This window comes from Lagenorhynchus albirostris, chromosome 17, assembly GCF_949774975.1.
Source record: "Lagenorhynchus albirostris chromosome 17, mLagAlb1.1, whole genome shotgun sequence".
NCBI lineage: Eukaryota > Metazoa > Chordata > Mammalia > Artiodactyla > Delphinidae > Lagenorhynchus > Lagenorhynchus albirostris.
The window spans coordinates 45,000,141-45,028,038 of NC_083111.1; the positions used below are offsets into that span (position 1 = coordinate 45,000,141).

The window sequence follows — 27,898 nt, forward strand, 5'->3', positions numbered from 1 at the left end:
TTTGCTGATATGTATTTGCCAACTTTTAGTATTCTTAGTCTTTTTCATTTTAGCTTTTCCAGTGGATGTGTAGTGCTACCACATCGTGACATTATTTGCAGTTATCTGATACCTAACAATGTTAACTTACTTTTGAAATAACTTTTGACCATTTGGATATATTATCTTTTGCTTGTTCAAGGCTTTTTTGCCCATTTTTCCATTGAATTATTGGTTTATTTTTGATTTTTAGGTAGTTTTAAATTTTTAATATGCTGTGCGTACAAGTCCTTTATGCATATACCTATGTCTATGTATGTATCTGTCTATGGCAAATATTTTCTCCTAGTCTGTGGCTTGAATTTGCATTATCTCAGTGGTGTTTTTATGAAAGGAAGCTGTTATTCTTTTGATGACAGAAATTAAAAATCTCTTTTAAGTATTTAAGAAATATTTTAAAATATAAAACAAATTTTTACATAGCAAAGGCATACATTTCTAGAGTAATTTATTCTTCTTTAAGGCAACATTTTTACAACTGCTTCATTGTTGAAAAAAAGAATTTGACCTTAAAATTTGGAGAACTAATTAATTTTTTCATTAATTAAGAAAATTATTTAAAAATAAATTTTCATTGCATTTTTATTATTTCATTTTAGATATTAAGGGTGAAAGTGAAACAATGCTGAATCCTGAAGAAGTGGCATCTTTGGAGGAATATATTCCTACTCGACATACAAGTATTACTCTCCTCAAATGTACTTTCACAATTTTCATGGCTGAATTCAACTTGCTGGATCATTTGCTACCTGTCATTATGGGAGAAAAGGTATATTTTGTCATTCACTACTTGTTTTCTCATACATGTATATTTATTGGTCCTGTGATATTTTGTAAGAGGAAGTTGATTAAGTAATAGGATATCAGAATATCTGGCTATATATAATAGTTATCCATGGTGAAGTTAAAGCAATGTAACTACGATTATTAATTCTTAGAAAATAATTTATGTATATTATATAAATAAATAAATAGATTAAAAAAATAACCTCAAGCTAAGGCTCTATAAATAAATGTTGAAGAGCATTTGCCTTGATGTCAGACCATGTACAAGCTATGACACCTTAGGACACTGCTTTATATCTCTAAGCCTTGTTTTCCTTTTCTGAAAAACAAAAGAAAATTATATTTTTCATGTAGGCTGACAGAGTCAGCCAGTAAAGAAGCAACAAGCCCTGATAGATTCAGATAGTTTATTACTTACATAGACAGCAAAAGCAAATCAGTAATGGTGTTGGCTTGCCTTGTCCCTTTCAGGACAACCCTGAATCTAGAGCGCCAAATGACCTGCAGGACACATGATAGGGTACCTTGTTGACAAGGATTCAGTTCCACACTGCACCTAAGCAGTTATATAGCCTACAGCTGTACTCTGAGAGAGTGGATGGAAAGCCCCGTGAATGAGGGATGCTGATGAGAAAATTTCCCCATAGCAGTGTTTCTCAAGATGAGAAGTCGACTGAGAAATGGTCTTTTAGCAGTTCTGCACAAGACCGCCTATTTTCCCCTGTTCTGATAATATCATAGGGTGCTCCACCAAGGCTTAGGTCTTGTGTGGTTTAGCCTTGCCTTGTGGGCTCCATGGATTTTAAGATTGTCTGGGTGCTGGCATAGAGCAGTTCCCCCAAAGTACCTAGCTCCTAGAATAATTTTGAATATTCAGTGAGATAATGCATGTAAACCATTTTGTACATGTTAGGAACTCAGTGATTATTACTGTGTTTCTTAATGAGGACTTATTAGTTGCTTAATATTTTAGGTCTGTATACAATGTATTGCTTTCTGAGTCTGCCATATACATATAAGGTATTATCTGTTATCTTTAATTTATTATTTTGGGGGTTATATGTCTTTTAATGGTGACATGATGATGATTATGGAAGTAAAAATTGTCCTAACTTTAAATCGAACTTATGGAAGTATGGCAGAGAATTAAGATATATCAGTTTCATTTTGTGTATTTGCTCTCTATCAGCCACTCATAATTGTTCATTGTATTGCTGGGTAAAGAGATCATCTGGGGAAAATTTCAGTGGAGAAGAATTGAAATATGACAGTATATGCATGAACTTTAACTATGGTTAATAAGTTCAAGAAAGAGACAAAAAAGTGGAAGATTTCAAAAGACCTCAATCCATTAAAAAAAGAACGAAATGAAATTCTGGAGCTGAAAACTATAACACAAACTAGAAATAAAAGGATGGAAAAAGATACACCATTTAAGTGCTAATCAAAGGAAAGATAGAGTGGCTATTTTAATATCAGAAAATGTAGAGCTTAAGACAAGAGGTATTGATAGAAATAAAGAGTCATTCCATAATGATAAGTGTTAACTCAAAGAGTGAACAGTAGATAATTCTCAGATATGTTGAATGAAAGAAGGCAGACATGAGTATGTACTGTGTGATTCTGTTTAAATGAAGTCGAAGAACAGACAAAAGAATATTGGCCACCCCTGGTGGGGATTTGATATTACCTGAGAAGGGATATAGGAGACCCTTTTAGGGTGCTTGAAATGTGTGGTGGTTACATACATAACAATTTGTTGAACTCTATGTTTAAGATTTTGTGCTTTACTGTATATTATATCTCAATAATCCAAAATAAAGTCCCTTACTAAAGTAATTGCTCAATATGTGATGGTTTAAAAATTATTAATGAGTCAAAAAGGAAGAACTGTATCTTCAACTTATTTTTAGGCACAGTGTTTCTCAATAATGGTACTATTGGCTTTTTGGACTAGGGAAGTATTATGTAGTTTTACCATCTTTAGCCAATGCCTGCTAAATGCCAGTACTGTTCCCTTATTATTATGATAATGAAAGACAGATAAAACAATTAAACTGTTCTTTCCACACCTCTGGATGGAGGGTCATACTGTTCCTCATTGAGAGCTACAGGTATGGGAATAAGTTCAAGGGCTGGAAGGGGTGGCTTGCTAATTGGGTTCATACCCTGGACATGTTGAAATTTATCTCCATTTACTTGGAAGCTTAGAAAGATTCTGTAACGCTGAAAATATGAAGCCTACCTCGAGATTCTTAGGACTTTATGAGCCTTTAGCATGTTTAATATTAGTAGATATGATGTGGATTGGAAATTTTTCTGTCCTGCAAACTTTCCTTATTGTATCTTTCAGATTGTCTTGAGTAGTGCACTTAGTCGTTTAGTCATCTAAATGTGTATAAAGGGAAAGAAGATAAAGGCTCTGAAATATCTAGGATTTTTTTGTGTGTGTGAATTATTGAGCTTAAGAAAATACCTTCAATGTACTGAGGCACGTTGTGACAATATTCTAGTTGACTGAAAAAATAAAAAGCTTTAGCTAAAAGGGCATTGATAATTTCACAGTAAATAGGCATTCTTTGAAATCTGGGATATACCTAAAAATAGGTAGAAGGTGTTTCTATTTGGTTACAGTAAGAGAGTCCCATAGAAAGGCATCATTTCTAGGATGATTTGATATCACTGCATAATGTGTCACTCTGAAGCTTGTATAGAGGGCATTGCACATCAGTCACTTTCTCCTGAAATATAAAGTGAACACTGTTATTTTCTAGAACTCAAGTAATTTCATGAATACTACAAACTTCCAGTCTCTTCGGCCTTTGCCATCCATTCAGATACTGGTGGATAAAATTAATCTGGAACATTCTGTGCCGATGTATGCTGAACATTTGGTGCATGTGGTCAGCAGCCTTACTCAGCCTTCTGATAATCTGCTTCATTATTGCTACGCACATTGCTACCTTAAGGTATGAAAAGTGAATTTTCTTGTGTATTAGTATTTGGTTGGCTTCGGGAGAATTAAATAAATCTTTTTTTTCTTAGAGTTGTAATTTTACAGAATTAGTACCCTGTAAGATGAGATTTAAATAAGATATGATAGGTATATTCATTATTCAGCATAATTAATATAAAAATAAAAGTGTACCTATTTTAAAGATTTCTTCAATTATTTGGTGTTAATAGCTTGATATCTGTAAGATAATAGTAATTATAATTTTTGAAGATTGCATATATCATTGATTATAAGCAATGTAAAAGAGCACTAAGGATGTTTTAAAAGATTCATGATTTCTTTGAGGTGAATATTTTTGAGAGACAATGTTTTATAAAGCAAGTTTACTACATTTTTTTTTAGTTATTTTCCTCTTATTGAATTCATGTTAATTTCTTAATGCCAAGGAAAACTTTATTACTTTAAATCAAGTTATGTAAAGTTAATTATTGGAGACTTTGCTCAGCTCTTCCATTTCTTTTTTTTTTTAATAAATATGTGATACATCCCACCGTAGGTACTTACAAATAGATAAGCTCAGATGTTGAGTAATAAGTGTTTTTGCTAAGCAAATACACATGTATAATCTAAGTAGAGATAGCATGTACCTAATTAAATTCTGTTTTATGGACTAAAGGAAGCTATGTCAAGTTGAAATCAAGAATAAGTACTAAAGTGAGAGAGTGGCATGGACATATATACACTACCAAACGTAAAATAGATAGCTAGTGGGAAGCAGCCGCATAGCACAGGGAGATCAGCTCCGTGCTTTGTGACCACCTAGAGGGGTGGGATAGGGAGGGTGGGAGGGAGGGAGATGCAAGAGGGAAGAGATATGGGGACATATGTGTATGTATAACTGATTCACTTTGTTATAAAGCAGAAAGTGGCACACCATTGTAAAGCAATTATACTCTAATAAACATGTTAAAAAAAATAAGTACTAAAAATGCACTAAATTTTATGTAAAGTACTGAAAATTAGAGAACTCCAAAAATAAACTCCTGGCTTTATTGTTTCATGCTTTATAGTTTGATGTTTTGAAGTTCTTAAATATTTGTGTCTTTTTTTTTTTTTTTTTTTTTTTTCGGTACGCGGGCCTCTCACTGTCGCGGCCTCTCCTGCTGCAGAGCACAGGTTCCGGACGTGCAGGCTCAGCGGCCATGGCCCACAGGCCCAGTCGCTCCTCGGCATGCGGGATCTCCCCGGACTGGGACACGAACTCGTGTCCCCAGCATCGGCAGGCGGACTCCCAACCACTGAGCCACCAGGGAAGCCCAATATTTGTGTCTTTGTAGAGTAAAAAGAAAGCAATTTAAAGATACTAGTTTTAGATCACCTCCAGGCATATTTAAATTTAAGGTGTTAAAATTTGATTGTTTTCAAACCATGTAGAGTGGAAAAACTCATCTTTTTCTAGATGTCCATGCAAAGCCCATTTTTAAGATGATGGAGAAGGAAATTCTACTTCCTTGATGGAGGAGTTGACAGTATTATGTTACAAAGGGGTGTGGACATAGGAAAGTATGATTCTTTGGACATAATTATTATAATGATCTGTAACAAGTGTTTTATGTCATGCGGAGAGTAGCAGAAGGTATTTTTGAAAGTTAGATACATACTTGTGCTTTTTTATTCACTCCCACGATTAATACACCAAGGTGTATGATTTTTTTTTAATATTGGCACAACTTGAATATCAGGTTATATTGTTAAGAATATTTGCCTTGTTTTATCAAAGCAAGTATAATTTTAGGCAGTTCTTTCCAAGGTATTCTACTTTCGTGGGATTCATTCATTTGGTAAATACTGAGTTCTTTCCATACTGCAGACACTCAGCGTTAAAGATGAAACAGGGATGCCCTATCCTCAAGGAAAATGGTCACCTAAGCTATTGGTCACCAATATGGTTGTCATTCATACTGACATAAAAGTTATTGGAATAGTTGTTTACCACTACTATTTGTTAATATGTTAAATGCTCACTTGAATTTCCAGGGAAATGTAAGAGTTACAGTGTAGTCTAGATAAAGTTTTGGTAAGTTTGATTACAGCTGTAATGGATAAGTTAAATGTCCCAGGAAGTCAGGTGTTGGGCATAGTATAATATATGTAGAAAAACTTTTCATTGGTATTAAGAATATTGAATACTCTCGGGGCTTCCCTGGTGGCGCAGTGGTTGAGAGTCCGCCTGCCGATGCAGGGGACACGGGTTCGTGCCCGGGTCTGGGAAGATCCCACCTGCTGCAGAGTGGCTGGGCCTATGAGTCATGGCCGCTGAGCCTGTGCGTCCGGAGCCTGTGCTCTGCAACGGGAGAGGCCACAACAGTGAGAGGCCCGCGTACAGCAAAAAAAAGAAAAAAAAAGAATATTGAATACTCCAAAAAATAAAGTCTTTAGTCTTGACCACTTGATTACATTAAAAAAAATTTCATTGCATTTCTGGTGCTTCTTCAGTGGCCTAGTACATTTTAAAAAAACTTTCAGAACTTGGTAGAGCGTTTTAGTTTTGTGACTGTTTGGAACTGACGAAAAATACCGATTTGTTTTAAGGTTTATAGCAGTTCATGTTACTTGGCATGATTACTGTAACCTTTGAGGAAGTTTTCAAAGTTTAATTTTCATTATTACAGTGTTGAAATATTACAGTGGAGGATTTAGATGTCTATTTCATGTGTCTTTGGCATTTTAGACTCAAGTAATTTTCAATTAAATACTCAAATAAATGCTTAAGTTTTAATTTTGTGTATGTAAATGTGACTGTATTGACTATTTGACAAAATAGTATATAGTTCCCACTTCATGTAATGAAGTTTATTAATTGAGAGTTGGCATGGAAGAAAATATGCAGGTGAAACTTTCATATGTCTTACCAAGTCCTCTGTATTTAAATGCTAAACCCATTTTTGAATAAGTGTGGCATCAAGTAGCTAAGACATTGAAAGGCACCTAAAGTTTGAAACATATATAAAAAATAAGTTAGTGAAAGCATTATGTAAACTATAGAAAAATATATAAATTTAAGGCCTTTTACTCATAAGGATCAGCTATGGCAGATGCTTCAGAGAGATCAGGAAGGTTATAGTAGAATCAAAACCCTTTGAATTTTTTGGATTTGGGAGTTTTTGACCTCCAGTAAATAGTTTTCCCTGGGGGTTTCAAGGAATTGTGCTTTCACACATGGCTGGTGGATATATACTTGGTATCATTTTGGAGAGTGCTTTTGCAGAATCTAATAAATTTGAAAACACATCTACCTTACACCTATCCATTCCAATTTTCAATATATATACTATAGCAGGGGCCAGCAGACTTTTCTCTGACGGTTCAGATAGTAAGTGTTTTAGGCTTTGTGGGCCAAGAGGGAAAATTTAGGATATTGTGTAGGTACTTAAATAATAGAACAAATTTCCATGACTCTTGAGTTGACAGAATTCAAAATGTAAGATAGGACTCTTTTTTTGTAATACAGTTTTACTAATGAGAAGAAGGAATTCTTTTTCTTGGGATAACATTTCACCTAATTGGGGTTTCAACTTAGTATTCCCTGTCATCAGTTCAGTTATAAATGTACATGTGTAAAAATTATTCTTAGGTTGTAGGTAGTACAAAAACAGACAGTGGTTAGAATTTGACCTGTATACTGTAGTTTGTTGACCCTTGTCCCAGAGAAATTTTTGCATATGCAGATATGTACAGCTAGAGGTCTATAAATACCCACATGGATAGCTCTCTGAGGCATAATTTTTGGTGGGAATGTCAGGAAGCATAATGGTATATATAGTATGATGCCATTTATGTAAATTAAGAAAACAAAATAGTGCTAAAGATTGTTCACAGATATAAAAGGGTTTATAAAGGTATAACAAAAGGGTGGGATACGTTCTGAACTCCTGAAAGTAGATTTGGGCGATCTGGGCATCTAGGCTTGGTGGGGGTGCCAATGAGACTAGCGTGAGGGTCATGGATCAGGTAAACTTTAGTTATGTTGTAAGGTTTTAAATTTTTAAATAATTTTATTGAAATAATTTACATACCATAAATTCACCTTTTTTAAATAATAGAAATTAGTGATTTTTAATATTTTCACAGAGTTAAAGCAACCATCACCACTATCTAATTCCAGAACATTTTCATCACCCCAAAAAGAAACCATTAGTATTTACTCTCCATTGACTCCTCCTACCCCCTGTAAACACTAATCTCTTTCTGTCTCTATGTATTTGCCTATTCTGGATATTTCATATAAATGGAATCATACAGCATATGGTTTTTTGTGGCTGGCTCCTTTTGCTTAGCATAATGTTTTTCAAGGTTCATCTATTCTGTAACATGTATCAGTACTTTATTACCTTTTTATGACTGAATAATGCATTGTTTAGATATATACTATATTTTGTTTATCCATTTATCTGGTTGGTGGACATTTGTGTTGATTCCAGTTCTTGGTTATTAAGAATAATATAGCTATGAACATTTCTGTATAGGTTTTTGTATAAACACAGGTTTCATTTCCCTTGGGTATATACCTAGGTGTGGAGCTGCCTGTTCTATGGTAACTGTATCTTTAACATTTTTAGGAACTGCCAAACTTTTTTTTCCAAAGGGATTCTTGCATCGTTTTACTGTCCCACTAGTAGTGAATTAGGGTTCTTATTTCTCCACATCCTCACTGACACTTGTTACTACTGTCTTTTTGATTTTAATCATCTTGGTGGTTGTGAAGAGGTATCTCCTTATGGTTTTGATATATGTTTCCCTAGTGACTAATGATGTTGAGCATTTTTTTTTCATCTGCTTCTTGGCCATTTGTATATCTTCTTTGGAGAATATCTATTCAAATCTTTTGCCCATTTTAAAATGAAGTTATTTTGTCTTTTTATTGTTGAGTTGTAAGTGTTCCTTGTGGATTCTGAAGGATTTTATTTCATTAAAAGTATAGGTGACAACATGACATTCATTTAAAAAATTTTGAGTGATGAAAAAAATTACTTATTTATTGTTTCCTCACTTAAATTGTTGGTGGAAAAAAATTAGGAGAAAATACTTAATTTCTCTCCATAAGAAAAGAATATAAGTATCAGTTTCAGTCCAGTGTTTCTTTTTGTTTCAATGGATACATGAATAGAAACTAGATTTAGAGGGTTTAAGGAATGAGTAGGCAATGAAAAAAAAGGTGGCATTTTCCAGCCTACTTTTTCAAGATTTTTGCTGATGACAGATGAGAAATGGAATTTTACTGATGGTTGGAGGGGAGAGGTAGTGATGAGAAAGATTGTTTTTTCTTTAAGAGTAAGTGGTGAATCAGCCATATTTTTTTGGAGAGGGGAAGCAGGGAATAGAGGAAGCAAGGCAGAGTGAAATTGTGAGCTAATAGATGAGCTAAATCAGATGAAACATCATATTGCTGTTCCAGCAATAGGTAATTATGAAGAAGTCCTTTATCCTTTTTAGACTTTATTTTTCCCATATGTAAAATGAGGTGATTTAGTTAAATTGTTTTCTTATTGGATTCTTTAAAAGGTGGCACTGCATATTTAACTTTCCATTTAATGTCATGTGTAAGTCATCTTAGTCAAGTTGGCATTTCCTTCAGCTAAAACTTATATTAGTAGTTGCGCTTACTGCTTCATACATTCTTGATGCCTCAAACTGTTGGTTTGCAGTGTTGTTAATAAGTATTTTTATTCTATTTCTGAATATATGAACAATCCTGGTGAAAACAACCTCAATTCATACTGTGCTGGTTTTCCTTTTTCTAGATAAAGTATTTGTAATCTTGGTCAAGGGTTGTTGACAAGTTATTCGGTTATATAGGTATTGTAAATCTGTGTGTCTTACTGCTGTGATTTAAAAGAGAGAGTTGAAATTGGTTATTTTGAAATAATTATTTTTGATGGTTATTTTGAAATAATTATTTTTGATTTCACTGTAATTTATACTTGCTTGAATGTTCTCTGGAGTCATCTCTGGACAACATGTACATTTAGTAAAAACTTAAAAAAAATTACAGAATAATATGCAGGACCTTCCCCAAAGTCCCTTGCAGTTCTGCAGACAACCAGCAGGGGATCTCCTCAACACCCAGTTTCCATCTGAGTACATTAATGATAGTGTCTGTGATTATACTGTTGGGACATTTATAGAGTATTAGAAGGTGACTCGAGAGAGTTCTTAGTTGAACACAGATAATCTAGTTTGATAAAGTATTACCCTGATTCATATTCTAGAAATATTTGGAGGTTGGGCATCGTTTGAATAATCATGCTTTGTATTAAGTGGTATTAATAATTGCAAATTTCGGAAACTTTTAAATATTGGCCCTTTCAGAGGAAATATGAAATGCTGAAATTGTACAGTGCCCAGAAGTTCTTTGCATATAGTGTTGCTTAGAGCAAGTCTTCAAAGAATATAAATGTGGCATAACTTAATTTTTAAGGCTGATCAATTAAGTATTAGAAACATGCTTTTTTCTTTTTCTTCTCAGTTCTTTATTTCTTGCATCTTGGCTAATAGTGGGATTTATAGTAATCAATAGGTATATCACTTTCATTTTTCTTGATAGTAATTAAGTAGGTAGGCCCTTTGAAATGCAGTTTTTCTTTGAAAGTACAAAATTCTAACTAATGTTCATTTTCCAAAATGTTACTTTGTTCACTGAAAACCGACTTTACAGGAAAAGATTTGACATTGTCAGTTTGATGAATGGTAGGAGCAGAATAGCTTTTTGAAACTGTTTGGAAGCAGTTTAATATTACTTTCTAAGAAATTGATCATTAGTTTATGTTCATTAAATGAAAGTATTTTGTATTGGAAATTAGTTACTGAGGTATATTTTAAACATGTTTCACTGTAGAATTTAGCAGCTAATATTAATCCTAGAGATAAGAAAGTTAGTGCTTTATAAACCCAAGGAATAAAAAATAATAATGAAACAAATGTTGGGGTTAAACGGCTTTTGCATGTTGTTGGAAAACAGTAACTCTTTGTTTTGTATCTCTGTGTGTCAGTGTTTCCTGTTTGAGACATTTACTTTATTGAAAATAATGGAAGAAGAAATATATTCAGTTCTCTGCAACGTTTTGTGTAAAATGTGATGTTACATTGATTCTTCCTATTAAGGCAAATGTAGTTTTCAGGAATTTCAGGGAATGCTTATAAAATTTTTGAGTGTGACATGCTAGTTTTAAGAATAAACTTATAAAGAGTAATTTATGCCATGTACCAAATTACCTGAGGTGAAAAACCTCAGCCCTACCATTATTTTCACAAAAGAAAGGGAAAAGATGTAACATTATTTAGGATATGTTTGGATATCCTTTTTGTGTGTGCATACTGTAAGTTGAAGGCAAAATACTTTCTAAGATTGTTTTTGTTGTAGTTAATATTCTTTTAGGAATAAAATGATATAACAATGATTTATTAACAATATCTGTGATGTGCACAATGTAGTCAGTTTAACAGAGAATATGTGCATTGTAGCAGACAATAAAATGCTAAATGAGAGTTATGTATAGAAATAAAATGTGAAACCTAAAATTGGTCAAAAGAAGAGTAATCTTGCAGGGATATGAAAGAAATATTGTGTATTTAAATTTCTTAATTCTGACTTAGTTAATGTCAGATTTAATAGAAGAAAATGTTGATGTTTGGGAAGTGGAAAAAGACATCAGAACATATTTAGTGTGCAGCTGTTGTAGAGCAAATTGAAACTGACGTATTTCATCCTGTGCTTACTAAAACTTTGTCTCTGTGAACATTTGGATCTTTTCTTTTTGTTGCAGATATTTGGTTTCCAGGCAGGACTGACCTCTTTGGATTGTAGGGGATCTTACTGCATACCTGTACCGATTATTCCCTCTTTCAGCACTGCTCTTTATGGTAAACTTCTGAAACTGTCCACATGCTGGTAAGTATTGTGTTAAAGTATGGTTTATGGTAATTTTCACTTATTATCTTAGGAGGGGAAAAAACCCAATCGTATCTGTCTTATGCCAGTGTGTTAGTTTTATATAAAACCTTAGAAAAATATGTGAAGTTAATACTTCATGTATCTTTTTTTTACTGAGATGTTAAAAATCTCTTTTAAATATCTGAAATCTATTAGGTTATAGTATTTGTGGTGGTGATAACTGTTGTTGGGGTAATAACTATCAATCCATATCGCAGCTATAGTAAAATGTTGCTTTTTCACATTGTATAGGAACTCCAGGGCAAGTACTTTATTATTTTTTTTCTTTTTCTTTTTTGAGAGGTTACAAAGATTTTTTAATAAGTTGCAAATAATATCAAGGCCAAAGTATTTTTCAACTAAGTAACAATTTCATGTGTATTCCTAACCACTGAGTAAAGTATATCCATGACATAGATTTAGTATATTTGACATGTCTGTTTACAGTCACTCTGCATTTGGGCAGAAACTGATTTTAGCCCTTACTTTCATTTAGTATTGGATTCCTTTATTTGGAGGTCATTCTTCCTGAATTAAAAGAGATTTATAAAAAGAGAGTCAATAGTTACTAATCATACCTTTTTCTTTTAGTTGAAAGCAGTGTTTTTAATATTAAAGAAATAATTGTTTAAGTGTATGAAATAAGATTTAAATAAATGAAATTATATTCTAGTGAAATATTTCTGTATTTTAAAATTTGGATCATTTCAATTATTGGGAATACATCTTTGCTTTTTCCTCCTAATTAGTATTAAGCTTATTTTTGTAGGATGTATTTTCATTAGTTATTTATGAAAAGCAACATAACTTTCAGAAAATAGATTTGACTTCTTTATCTAAAGTACTTCATTTGTTAAAAATATAGTTCCTTTAATAATATATAACTTTTAAAATGAAATTTGTGAAGTAAATGCTAACATTTTCAAAGAAATTTGCCTGTTGATTCAGAAAATTAAAAAAATATAGAACTTGAAGTTAATTCAGTCTTGGAACCAGTTCTTCTATAAAGTGAAATCACTGTTAAATTACTTTATTCTTAATTTCTCTTGATAAGTTTAATTTTGTCCTTAGTCATCCATAGTCCTCATATGGCACTTACGCTGTGTAGAGATTCACTTTTCAACTTTTTATTATTGTTTACATGTTGCATTTGAGCCAAGTATTATATTCTGATCTATTACAAAATACCATGACTTACCAGTTGATAAGTCAATATCAACTTTAATAGATATTTGTATCTGTTGATTTATTTATCACTCATGACCCTAAAAGTTTATTAGATACAATGCAGTTCACCGTGGGAAACAGTTAAGTTCTTTTTAAAAATAAAACAGCCAAAATTTCCAAAGTGAATTATAGCCTTTTTATGAAAAAAGTTGAATATTTAAATAGGTAAGACTTATGTCAAGGATGTGTAAGGCTTACTCTAAATATTGCCAAATTTGGTTTAAAATATATCTGCTGACATCTAAATGAAAATATTCCAATTAAATACTAAAAGCATGAGATCACAGAATGCTAATATTTATTTGGATGTGATTTTCTTTTTTTGTAGTTAAGACCACTTCTACATTATTTCAGTGGTATTTTTGCTATGCTTTACAGAAGTATGTTGTTTTGAAATAGTTTCTTTAAATTGTTTTCCTTAGCAAATACAAAGTAAACTATAATTATTCTTAGCAGCTCTAAATTGAAAGTAATCAGTACAAAACTCAATAAATTGAGATGTATCTTAGTTAAATGAAATGAATAAAATACCAGATAAAATACATCATATAATACTTGAATTAAATAGAAATCATATGAGAACTGAGAATTCTATTTAACTGTTGCAGTGAGTGAGGATTATGTCAGCTCTGTCCCCATTCATGGTCTCTCCCTTCCTCAAATTATACAAGCTGTTTCATTTGGACTTTTAAAATTCACATTTCAGAGTCTCTTAAAGCACATTTATGAAGCTGTGTTTATATTTCATGCTGTAATGAGAAGAGCATATTTACTACAGGCCACAGCATTTGAAACAAAGGCATTTTATAGCACATTGAAAATTTTTTAGTTGGTACGTTTGAGTTAGTAATGAAAATCTAGATTTTACTTAAATCAGCAAAATAGTGTATAATTTTTGTTTTAAAATATTTCTAAATTGAGATATTAATTATATGTGAAGCTGCAAACAAATAATATTTAATTTAATCAGGTTTGGTAATTTTTAAAATGTGTGGCTTAAGTAACATTTAAAAAAAGTTATTTCTCTCCCATTTAAATGTTCATGTTAATATATTTTAACCTGAATGAGCAAGCTATTACAAAACTCCAGTTTCTTAGATTTTATTTTTTTCAAAATATTTTGGTTACATTGTATCTTTCATTCTATATTACATAGTTTTCAAACATAAAAAAATAAACTTTTCAAAAAATTTTTTTTCATTTTTTTATATCAGGTTAACTTTAGCTGTTTTAGTTCCTTCGAACAGGACTGAAATGTGTAGGGTGTGGTGAGAAAAGCAGTGACAAATAATAATTAATGACATAAATCTTGAGCAATTAATTTAAATTTTAACTTGACTCTTTTTTTGGTATGAGATGTTTAAAAAAGGACAGTAAATGGTTGGTTAAAGGACAATAAAGTATGATAGCATTGTTTTTGCTAGCAGAATTAAGCATTGGTCTACTGTCCATAGTTATATTATAAATTTCTACAGTTATAATGCTTTTAGGCTTTTAGATATATTCTTGGCCTTAACATTTTTTTCAAAACAGAGAAATGATAAACATTTCAATTCTTTCAAAATTTCTGATTTAAATATTAATATCTTATAGAAAAGTATGTATATTATGATGTTTCATAACTGAACTGAATGCTTGGTAACCAGCTGCAAGATCAAGAAACAGAATATTATCAGCATCCCAAAAGCCTCTCTCTTTCATCCTCCTCTAGTGTTAATCATTATCCTGGTATCTAATAGCATATATTCTTAGATTTAATATAAATGGAATCATACAACATATATTCCTTTTTTGACTGGTTCTGTCACTTAAAATAATTTGTCAGATTCGTCTATACTGTGTAATGTAGTTTTCAGATAGTTTGCCTTTGTCACTATACAATGTTATATTGCATGAACATTGACGATTTACACATTCTTGATCTGCAGTTTTAATTTAAAAATAGGTGCCTGAAGTTTGTGTCAATTTCTTTTTTTATTCCTTTGCCATTTTTTCTTTCCCTTAAGATGCTTCAGTTGTATTAGGGGATATTAGATGTCATTAAATATTTTTCATTTTTCTGTGTCTTGATGGGCACTTTGCTAAGTGTTGGGATTGGGGAAAGAATAAAGTAGAATGCAGTGAGGGTAAAAGATATCCCCTCACCAGGAAGACTTACAGTCTAGTAGGGGAGGACACAGACACAGATGAAAACAGTTGTCATTAAATTGCAAAATTGAGGCTTAAGCAGAATGTCTTTCTTGTTAGTTTAAAAAAATTAGAGAATTTCTCTAGGACCTCAGGAATGGCTTCAGAGAAGTGGCATTGGAATTGGGCTTTAATGGCTGAATCAGTTAGATACCCGGGTATTCAGAGGCTGGTTAGGGTGTAGAGGCTTCTAGGTGACAATATTGTCTGGACAAAGTCAGGGTTAGTCCATTTAGATCTGTGAAGGGATACAGTGGGGGAGGAATTTGGAAGACTACTTTGGGCCTGGACTTGTACACAAATAAGGATGTCTACACTTTTTAATATGAACACTTAAAAATAGTTAAACCAGTTAATCAGATATTCATTAGTCGCATTACTTTCTGATCAGGCTGTTAAACTACAACCATAATATAGTTTCAAGTTCACTTTCTCCTATAATTGAGGGTTCAAAAATGTGATCTTATTTATAAATAAATTTTGGAAGTTCAGAGAAAAATTACTTTGGCTTAGAAAGTCATGGAGAAAATGGAGAAGGTAACTTTCAAGCAGGTTATTAAAGAATGGGTAGGATTTGAAAGAGAATACTGTACTTTTTTATACAGTGTTAGGCACTTAGTTTAACAAAATTTTCATAACAACCCTGTGAGGTTAGGTGATATTCCCTCTTATAAAACTAAAAAAACTGAGAGAGGTTACATAACTTGTCCAAAGTCACATAGTGGCTGGACAAGGATTCTCATGGAGGGTTATTTGATTCCAAAGTCCTTGATCCCTTCCTTACCCGAAAGGAGTGAAGATATAAATTATCTTTTGTTAATCATCTTTGAAAAGCTCAATATACTTTCTTGCCTTATAGTAAATATGAATTTCCATGTGTAGAGAGGCTAGTTATGATAGTACGGCTAGTAAGTCTGAATTCTCCTAGTAGCAATTAATAGTATATAGATATTACTATGCTGCTAATCTCGTGGAATTGAAGTTTATTAGAGTTAGGTGGAATCTTAGGTATTATCTCAATTTCTGAGACTTTATGACATAGCTTTGATTTATGGTCATCTATCCAAGGCTTGAACATTTTATTCAAAGGGAGTTAGCTACTTTCTGAGGCAGCCAGATTCATTGTTGGGCAGCTCTAAAGCTCTTTCTCATATTGAATGAAAATCTGTTTCATGTTTCTTCTTTTTCATAATTATTGCTTATTTATGTCATGAGCCATTTTCATACTCATAGGAATGTGGGAAAACACGTATTTCTTTACAAGATTAAGGGATCCATCTAAGTATCCATTCCTTACTTAGCACAGTGCCAGATAGCTTGGTTTTGACTAGTGAAGTTATTGAACAGTTTATTTGTGGGAGGAAGATGCTTCTGTGGAATCTGTGTTTGAGTTCAGTGTTAAATGGGAAATACAGGATTTGGTGCTAGTAGGTTCATGGTATTGATAGGGAGAGGTGATCCTTTTGCCTCCCTGAAATGGAAACTGAAGCAGCCATTTTTCTGCTGTAACACCAGAGTAAATACTTTTAGCTTTAATGGAAGCTGGGCCCTTCAAGTATAAAAAAAATGCCCATAATATTTATTAGCAAACAGAGAATAAGTAACCCACCCAACAGGACTGAAAATGGTGTTTGCTTAACTGCCCAGTTTGAGGCCTTAGGAACATAGAGTTGGGTGTTTTTAATGTTCCTGGAGATAGATCTTTTTAATTTCCTTGTTTCCAAAGCTGTGTTTATTTTCATCTGTCTGCTTTTGTGATTCAGATTCACATTCTCTGTAGCAGAATGTCTTAAAACTGGTAAAATTTAACTGAGATGTTAGTTCTCTTATCTCCACTTGAGTGGCAGCAGCCTGATTTTCAGCTTTGGTTCTTCTGGCGTCTGGAATATGATTTCATGGAATGTTTTGAACTGAAAAGAGACACCGACATCATCTATTACAATCTTCTCATTTCAAAGATGAAAAAACTGAATCCCAGAGAGGTCAAGTTACTTAGTTAAGAGCACACAGTTAATATCAGTGCCTCGATTTGATTTTCATTTTCTTGATTCAGGGCTCCTTCAGCTGTATCACACCGCTTTAAAAATTATTATTGTTTTAATTTTTATCATGGTAAAATTTACCATTTTAACCATTTTTAAGTGTAAGTTCTGTGGCATTACGTACATTCACGTTGTTGTGCTGCTGTTACCACTATTCATATTACCACTATCCAGAAATTTTATATTCTGTACCCATTAAAACAATAACTCCCATTCCTCCTTTCCTTCAGCTCCTGGTAACTACTATTTTACTTTCTGTCCCTATGAATTTGACTATTTTAGATGCCACATGTAAATGGAATCATTGAATATTTGTTCTTTTGTATTTGGCATATTTCATTTAGTGTAAAGTTTCAAGATTCATCCATGCTATAGAATATATCAAAATGTCTTCCCCTCCCCCTTCCCCCCTCCTTTCCTTCCTTTCATTCGTTTTTAAGTTTGAATATTTCATTGTATGTAAATACCACATTTTGTTTATTTATGCATCAGTGGACATTTGGGTTATTGCTACCTTTTAGCTATTGTGAATAATGCTGCTGTGAACATGAATGTACAAATAATCTGTTCGAGTCCCTTCTTTCAGTTCTTTTGGGTATATACCTAGAAGTAGAATTGCTGAATCATATGATAATTCTATGTTTAATTTTTTGAGAAATTGCTATTCTGTTTTTCACAGTGACTACCATCATTCCCATCAACAGTGCACAAGGGTTCCAGTTTTTCCACTTCCTTACCAACTCTTATTTTCCATTTTTTGATGATAGCCATGCTATTGAATATAGAATTATATCTCATTGTGGTTTTCATTTGCATTTCTCTAATGATTATTGGTTTCTTTTGAAGTATAGTTTGCATACAGTAGTATGTTAGTTTCAGATGCACAACATAGTGATTCAGCATTTAAATAAATTATGAAATGATCATGGTAAGTCTAGTGACCATGTTACCATACAAAGTTTTTACATTATTATTGATTATATACCTTATACTGTATATATATCCCCATGACTTATTTATTTTATGACTGGAAGCTTGTACCTCTCAATCCCTTTTACCTGTTTCACCCAACCCCCTACTTCCGCCATCTTTTCAAGTGCTTATTGCCATTTATAATCATCTTTGGAGAAACATATATTTAAGTCCTTTGCCCATGTTTAAATTGGATTGTTTTTGTTGTTGATTTGAAGGTGTTCCTTATATATTCTGTATATTAATCCTCTATTATATATATGTGATTTCGTAAATTTTTCATCCAATTCTGTGGGACTGCATTGCTTTTCAATGTTAAGTCTGTCTACTTTAACTCCAAAGCCAGAAGCTGAGTTTATCTCCTTTATATCATTTACTTTTTGTTTGAAATGTTAACTTTTAGATTTGACACAGTTTTTCTTAAGAATTGGTATAGCTTAAGCAAGTAAAACGTGGTAATGTGTTTATTTGGAATAGGTCTACTTAATTTGGGGAAGAGAAGAAAGAGATGAATTTGTTAGAATTCTTTGGGTTGTTTACAAGTTTATCTTCACAGTATTTTTTGCTGTTACTGTTTGTGAGATGGCTTACTTATAATAGATTGTTTTTCTACAAAATGATTTTGTAACTTTTTGTGGTATAGGGAGATCTTTTTCTGCTTAATTTTCTTCTCATGTTTTAAAGTTATATATCTGTTAAGCTCTGCAAAAGGTAGATGTAGTGCTTGACATATGGAATTTATAAGTCTTTAGGTTATAGACAAGTTCAGTACTGCAAAATAAAACAAAAATTAAAACAAATGAAACAAGTGAACAGTTAAATCAAATGACCATTCACCTCATTACTTTCTTTTATTCGGAATAGGTTAGGAGGACATAGAAGGTTTTAGAAATAGTAGGAAGGTTGGGTTCTTAGTACCTGTTTTTAACATGAATTTATAAATACCTCATGGTTCCCATTCTGGGTGGACATATATATATGTCATGTTTTGAAATCCATATGCATATTTGCTTCATCACCTTTTTTATTAGCAATAAGATGTATTAATTATGGAAACTTTTTAAAAAAATAGGTAGTGCTAAAGGAATCCAAAATTATTTTCGTGAGTATTATTTATTAAAAAAATACTATCATAGGCCTAGTGCTCATTGCTATTCAATTTGAAATCAAAGAGAATATTGAAATATAGCTCTTTGAAGTATTATCAAATGGTAAATCAGTTCAGCCAAGGCACATACTCTGATTACAAATTATTTCTCTAGTGATAGATATTAACATTGAGTTTAACAATCTGATGATAGAGAATATGTTTTAACAAATACAAGCAGATATGAACACTTATCTGTGTATAGTCACATAGCTAAACATTTCAGGATAGACTGGGATTCATATGTTAGTTTCTGAAAAATCCAGCATTGTTTGCTTTTTTGCTCTGTCACATTCTCTTGAAATGGACATACATTGCAGATACAGGTTTCTGTTTCAAAGATAGGTGAATCAAGTGAATGAAAGAGAGGCAAATCAAATATTTCTTCATCAAAGTAAGATTCAAACTTATCGAAATATGTGAATGGCATCTATTCCAATCAAATAGCTGTACAGTTCTTAAAAATTTACAGATCTTTTAAAGAAGCTTAGGGAAGTTTGAAAGTGAGACATACAGCAGTCTTCATTTGTCTTTGACTCAATTCATGCATTCATTTTGTATGTCATCTTTGAATTTCCTTAGAAAATACATTTTTTTGCCCATCTGAAATTTTAGATTGAGCACACAAGAATGTCCTATCTTGTGAGACCCTAAGTGTGGGGTAAGTCCAAATTTTACAGCCTTAAAGGAAACAAAATATGCGTGCTTTATTTTATCTCATTAGCCTATACGTTAGAGATGGTTAAACATGATCACAATGAAAATAGCCCATCTGATCAATTTCTCCATTACATCATATGGTAAATTTGATTTGGACAGTTCATAGTGCAAACTGTTCTCATTACAGTTTTCTTTTTTGATTTGGATAACTTGCTGAATTTTTTTTCTTTTTTACTGTAATAGCTCCCTTTGTAGCAAATGGTTAGGTCTTACTTATATTGTTTACTAAGGTGCTGTATTTTTATATGAACTGTAATCTCAGGTCAGGCATACAACAGTGGACTCATGCTGGATGCTCTGTACTTAATGTAACTTAATCTTCCATCTTATGGGATTCTGTGTTGTGTGACTTGCCCTATTTTGTTAATGTAGCCATTTTTTCATTATAAATCAAGCATTTCTTTGCATATTTCTTAGAATCTTTTTTTGTTTTGCTCATACTGTTTTTGTCTTCTACTGTCTTTTTTAAAATGCTTAATTCTTCTTTTGTGTCTTCATCATGTTGATTAAAGCAGGGAAGGCTGACCAGAATAGACAGGATGCATATTTTCTTCAATTTTTGAACAGTGTTCCCTAATCCGTTACAGTTTTTTTTTGAAACTCCAGGGAGGTTTTCCACTATGTTTGTCTGCCTTTTTGCATACTTGAGCTTGTTCTTTATTATTCATTGAGGTCTATTCCACAGATAGGTGATGAATGCCCACTGCATGCCATACACTCTGCAGGGCCTGGCTAGAGATGCACCAATAAACAAAATAGGCAAGATGCCTGCCCTCATGTCAGCAGAGAATACACAATAAATTAAAGGAATTTTAAGGAGAGAAAAACTGCTTTAAGAAGCAGTGTATATTGTCTTTTAAAATCTAATTATAAAATTGTCCTTTTTGCTGTTTTGGGCCTTGGAAGGAGATGCTTACATAGTTTTTAACTGCATAATATTTTAACATTATTCAATATTTTTCTGTTAAATTTTATTAATGATTTATGTTTGAAGTGAAAACCATCTAATTAGTATTAAAGCAAACAGTGATTGGAACTGAAATATAGGTTCCTACAGATAAGTGAAAACTAGTTGAATTAATAAATTAAACATACTGTTTTTTATTTTCCAGCTTTATATAAGCTTTTCTAAAAATTTGATTTCTCAGCAGTTATTTTAACATGTACACAGTCTCCAGTATTTATGGAGGTTAACTTATTTTAAGGCCTTTAAGACCTATTTATAAAATGCACATATTTTTAAATTGTATCCTTGCTTTATACTCTTAACATCCACTCTTCTACATTATAATGTTTAGTGTGAATACACCTCAAAAATCCATAAAGTCCTTCTAATTAAAAGCTTTATTTATTGTATTAAGATAAATATGTTCATGTGAAGATATATTCTTTGACTACAAATTACTGAGATTAATTTTTCTGGCAGGACTTTCAGAATATCATTACTTCATCATCACAGCTCATGCTGATAGTTACTTTCTGTATTCATTGAGAAATACTTGTATTTCTAATTTGCATATAATTTATATTTGAAAAACTCATGAACAGTTATTTTTCAACTTATGTGTGAGAAATTTGTGAGAATTTTAATAATATAGATTTAATATTAATAGCATATGTGTGCCAGAAGCAGTGCTAAGTCTTATATGCATTATCTCTTTAATCTTCATAGTAACGTTATGAGAGACATACTATTATATACATTTTATGCATATCTTTGTCTTAGCTTCTGAATACTAATACATCTATAAATAGTTAAGCTAGAATTCAATTTTAGGTTTATTTGAATCCAGACCCAAGATTAGCAGTTCCTTCCACCATTGATGAGAGAGTGTATTGCAAGTTGGCATTAAGATCGCATCCTTAGACATCATTTTATAGGAATAGCTTTGCTAACTTGTATTTATGTTATAGTTTTATTGAGGCATACTTTACATAATGTAAAATTCACCCTTTTCACGTGTAGAGTGTAGTGATTTCTAGTGACTTTACCAAGTGGTGCAACTGTTAACATAAATCAGTTTTAGAACATTTTCATCCCTCCAATAAGATCCCTCTTAACCCATTTACATTTAATCCCCATCTCCAGCCCTAGGTCATCACTAATCTTCTTTCTTTCTCCATATATTTATCTTTTCTGTCATGTAAATAGAATCATACAAAATGTGGTATCCTGTTTCTGGCTTTTTTCACTTACCATAATGTTTTTGAAGATCATTCTTGACACAGCATTGTCAGCAACTAACTTGTCTTTTATGCTACATCTCTATGTTGCTTTCTTTACCCAGGTAAAATGTATTGAGGCTTACAAATAACTGTCCTTACTGTTATCCAGAGAGATTTAAATTACAGAGTTGGATGAGGGGTTTTAAAACCTTGTTACAGTTGCTGCTGTTAACTGTGGTGTTCTAAGAATATCCTTTTGTGTCATTAGCCCCTTCTTCAATCTCAAGTAGACATAAACATTTGCCATAATTTTTGAGAAATTATAGAGGTGGGGTTGGTGTTTGGACTCCTTCTTGCTCTGTGATTATTGGTATTAAAACTCATAAATATAGAATTTAATCTGTATCAGACTTGTCTGTCTTTCTCAGGGAGATGAATAGCTGGTAGTAGGTCCTTTTTTTTTTTTTTTTAATCTGTGGTAAATTAACTCACTTTGAAAATGCCTAGTCTTGTCATTATAGCACTTTATGATTTTTGCATCTTGACTATTTTTATTTTTCACATCTGCATTTATGCCCCAGGACCTAGCATATAGTTGACTTTCAATAAATGTTAATTAAAATGAACCAAATTAGAATTTAATTAATTTAATAAATATTTTAAAATCTGTTAACTTATCTTTTGAAGAGGACAGCAAAAAAGAACAGGTGTAGTCAATCATATTAATGTTTAAGGAAGAAAAGATAGGCAAACTACCCAAACTCAGTTTCCTTTTTTTGTTCATCTTTTTTTTAAATAAGCGAAGCTCTAATATTCTAAAGCAACTATTCTTATAGATTCTAGCATCTAAAGAGAAATATAAGTTAAATGAACCATTCTTGAATATCTTACGTTTTTATTCTCTCTGATAAATGCAAACATTCAGATATATGAGTGCTCTTGGAGTTTCTATTTCTAGATGTTAGTTTCTTTTTAGTTTCACTATGTTTTTTCTTTTAACTATTTTTTTGGAGGAATAATATTTGAAGGTGAATACTTAATTTTTAATACTTAATTTATTTCTCAAAGTATTCTTATTTTATTCTCGTAAACTCCCTGTGAGTAGTTTTAAAAATTACAAAAATACTTAGGGATCTTGTTACACCTGAAAATACCATATAACTGTAGCAAGCTTTCATAGTACTTTGGAGCTGTGTAGAATGTGGTTTATAAAGTTCTCTTTAATGGTTTATAATATTAATTATACCAGTGTTTTCAGTAACATTATTTTCATTTTAAAATTAGACTATAATTTAAATACAACAAAGTTCAACAATTTTATGTGACAACAATTCAGTGATTTTTGACAGATGTATGTAGTCATGTAGCCATCATCAAAATCAAGATATGGAACATTTCTATCACCCCCAAAATTTCTCTCTTGCATTCAGTTCCTTTTCCTCTCCCTGGAGTTTGTCAGCTTTTGGTGAGGGCAGTTGGCTCAAGATAAAGGTAATGGCCTATCTCGATTCCCTTTTTGTAGGCTGACCAGGGCATGACTGGCTGGCAGCTTGTTAGCTAGTTGCCCTGCGGATGCATCTTTTGCCCTGCATTCCTGCAGGAATGTTTGAAGCCGAAGAAGCCTGTCTGTGTGGTGCATTGCAGCACTCTGGCACCTGGCATCTGAGCTGTGGGACTCAAGCAGCCAATGGAGAGCACGGAGATTTCTTGCCACGGCTGCCATAAAAATTTCTTAAAAACAAAACAAACAAACAAACAAAACCCTTGGAGAGCTTGACATGTGTCCCTTGAAGTTGGGTGGCCACAACAACTATGTATGTCTCATATGTAAACAACTTCTAAAAGTCAAAGTCTGACTGGAGCTGCTCGTATAAAAAGAGAAACACGAAGTCTGCAGAAGTCTGCAGTAGGAATGAGTCATTCATCTACCACGGGCGACCAGAGGTGCTTGTTTTTCAAGAGTCAGTCATGGCCCCTGCAGAACTGAGCTAGAGCTGAGTCCTTCTAAAAGGAACCCCACATGCGAGGCCTAAATGGATGGTGGACGTCAACTCAGTAGAGCGTCTTTTTGCAGTAGAAGCCAGGAGCTGCGGGAGGAGTCACCTATGAGGAGAGAGTCGACTGTGGGAGGTCACAGGTTTTAAAAAAATATTTCAACCAAGAGCAACTTCAACAGAGAGTTTCTGATGGCAGTACCAGAAGCTTCTTCTACGCTTTCCTTTAAAATGGTAAATGACTTGATGAGCAACATTTTTAATGCAGAAAAGCGACACCTGCCAACAAGCTGTGAACAAACCAGCGCTAAACATGCAAGGTTATGCAGACGCCAAGAACTAAACTATGAATTCCTAGCTTTAAAAATTCGAACTAAGGTTTCTGAGTGGAGAGCCCGTCGTTTTTCTGTGAGACTCATCTAGGTCTTATTTTCTGCGTGAGTAGAGGGCACTGGTGGTCTTCTAATGTCTAGGTCAGTGCAAGGCTAAATACCAAGACTTTATGAATAATTAAGGGCTTCCTATCAAAATGTTTGTTCAGCTTAAGGACAAAGGGTTTCTGTTTTCTGGTCTTATGGAAGAATGCAAGGGTTTGATTGGCATAGAAAGGAATGTGGGGACAGTGCCGAGAGGGAGCCAGGGGGAAGGGCCCTCATCTCCACGGTCAAGTGCCAGCACTTGATCTGGGCCAGTGCCCAGGAGCCCCAAATCTGCCTCTAGTCTGGGGAGTTTGTTAGGAAGTAGGATTGGGCCTTTAAGACAATCTTATGTGTACCTTGTCTGCTAACAGCCTGATGATTGTTTACTAATATTCTTGCCTAAGTTATTTCACAAGGATTGCTCCCTGCTACACAGTGTTGAAATTACATTCAGAGATTAAAAAAAAAAAAAAAAAGACATGAAGAACACAGCTACAAGTAAATAGCACTTATCTTTGTACTAGTTAGATTTTTCCCTTTGATTCTTTTAGCAAGGGCACAAAGAGCATGCAACATATGTTAACAACTGGAAAGTGTTGGTCCAATGAGAACAGGTTTCCTTTGATTTTGCTTTTGGAAAATTTGGTATTTTCAACATGCAATTTTATGATCAGTTGGGTATAAAGTTGTATAGGTAATTATGATCCATCTATTTCCCTTGTTAAAAGTTTTAAACTTAGTAAAATTGTTTAGTGGTAGCCAAATGAACATTTATAATTCCTTCTTAGATTATTGCCTTTAAATTTAAATTTCGGCACCGTAGAATATGACTATAAGACTTACATCTCTTTCTATGAGAAGAATAATATTAATAGTAGCCTTTCCTCAGTATTTGGTTTTACCTATGTACAACAGTGGGAGACATTTTGTACTGTCTCGATGTCAGTATATAATATGACAACATCTTATATTAGTGACAATATCTTTTAAATACATCTGTGTTTCATTATTTTTTGGGGACTGAAACTTGAGTATATTCAAAAGAATTCTAAGTTGTTAGTATACAGTGTATTTATTAAAAGAGAAATCTCTTGGTTAGAAATCACTAAATTTAGGCTAAGTGTTGTTTTTGTTTTTAATAATTGCCTCTGAATTTCTTTCCTGTGTTTGATGATTTAATCTCTTTTGATATACTAACTTGAAATATAGGAACAAATAATCATTGGAGGTCCCTGTGCTCAAAAGATCATACAGTGCATAGTTAGTAGAAGAAGAAAATCTCTAAGAACAGCATTGTAATACTCTTGTGTAGCATTTTGTACTTATTCCACTACATACAGTGATTTATTTGAATCTCACAACCAACCTTTGGAATAAACAAGTCATGTATTATTATCTCTTTTATAGATATGGAAATGGAGGATTAGGGAAGATGATACTGTGGATCGAGAAAGATGAAATCACTTGTTTCAGTTGTTCCAGAGGTCTAGTTTAGTGTTGGTATTGGAGCCATTAATAGTATGTTGGTAGCTATTAGCAAGTTCTTGATAATAGGTTTGATTGTATTCTTTATTATGATTTATAACTTTAAAAAATATTTCCAGTTTCCTAGATGAATTTGTTAATACTTAGCACTTTTTAAGTTTCAACTGGTTAATTAGACATTTGTTTGTTTTAAAAATAATTTTTTGGTAACTATCATGTGAGAATTGTTGTGTCATAGGCCTTGGAGTCCCATTATGAGTAAGATATGGTCTTTGCTTTCCCTAATTATGTCCTTCTCCTGCCTAAAATACTTTGCTTCTCATAGCTTTTGTGGTAAAGATTAAGATCTTTAAAACTTTCAGTGATGTCCTCCATGGTCTAGCCCCTTCTTGGCTGTCTAGATTCATCTGAGTATCTTCCTCTCTATCCCCTCCCACCTCCTTGCCTTTTTCATTGTTTCTTTTTCAACCAAGTCTTTCACCATATTGTCTCAGTAATCAATAGCCTAAATAATTTTTACTTACTCCTCAGATATTGGTCCAATTGATATTTTCTCTGACTAGATCACATCTTCCTAATATATTCTTTTTTAAAAAAATTTATTTTATTTATTTTTATTTTTGGTTGTGTTGTGTCTTCGTTGCTGCGTGCGGGCTCCCTCTAGTTGCAGTGAGCGGGGCCTACTCTTGGTTGCGGTGCATGGGCTTCTCATTGTGGGTGGCTTCTCGTTGCAGAGCCTGGGCTCTAGGCACGCAGGCTTCAATATTTGTGGCACGTGGGCTCAGTAGTTGTGGCTCGTAGGCTCTAGAGGGCAGGCTCAGTAGTTGTGGCGCACGGACTTAGTTGCTCTGTGGCATGTGGGAACTTCCTGGACCAGGGCTTGAACCCATATCCCCTGCATTGGCAGACGGATTCTTAACCACTATGCCACCAGGAAAGCCCCCCTAATATTTTCTTTAATGGGCTATTTTTCCTATTTTTCACTGTAGTTTTCATAGAGGTGATTTTTACACTGTTTTTTGTGATTATTTAATAGCTTTTTCCATTCTTTTTACATTAAGTTCAGTAAGGACCATCTCTTTTTCTGTGGAAGACATTTATCTTCAAAACTTTGAAACTATGGAAAGCACAAGTAAATACTTATTGACATGCACTTGGTAATTTTTTCAGCTATTTTTGTGCTTTTTGGTGGTCTGATTGATTAGATTTTAGATTGTATGCTCTTTTGATAACCAAGTTTTTCTTCTTTTTACATACATAATATATGTAAAATGTGCCCTTGGCCAAAGCAAAAACCAATGACTTTAATTAATTACTGAAATTGAACTAAAATTTTAGTGATTTCCCTAATCAGAATTCTCAAGGTAATATTTGAATGTTTTTAATTACATATATAAGATATATTGCATGAACACACTTCCTCTCTCTCTCTTTTCCTGAGTAAACATTTTTACTTAAGTAGACGAACTGTCTATATTGAATAACTTGTCTGGGAGATGATGAGATTAATGAAGAGATAACATTTTCCTCCTTTTTTATTTAGTTTGTTTGCTACCACCTGTAGTTCATTGTAAGATTTTGAACTTTATATATTATAATAATCAAGACATTCATTATATTTTTATTTTAGTGATAGACAAATTTTACTTCTCATTTTTTCTGTCCATTTGTTATCTAATATTTAAGTTCAAATATTTACTTCAGAAATTTGAAAAATGATAAAATATTTTCAAGTCTCAACACAGCAGGATATAATTTGTATTTTACA

General features: G+C 32.9%; 1 protein-coding gene across 11 annotated transcripts in view; it reads left to right on the forward strand.

Annotated features, from left to right (window-relative positions):
- The window catches only part of VPS13B (vacuolar protein sorting 13 homolog B), a 793,535-nt gene that overhangs the window by 103,629 nt on the left and 662,008 nt on the right, over positions 1-27,898 (forward strand). For 10 of the 11 annotated variants that reach the window (XM_060128467.1, XM_060128455.1, XM_060128456.1 and 7 more), the window contains exons 14-16: positions 639-808; positions 3,600-3,794; positions 11,605-11,729. In XM_060128467.1, coding sequence (XP_059984450.1) covers positions 639-808; positions 3,600-3,794; positions 11,605-11,729 — 490 coding nt within the window. Of the gene's footprint in view, positions 1-638; positions 809-3,579; positions 3,795-11,604; positions 11,730-27,898 lie in introns of those variants that run through there. The other variant, XM_060128465.1, reaches the window with a different exon arrangement.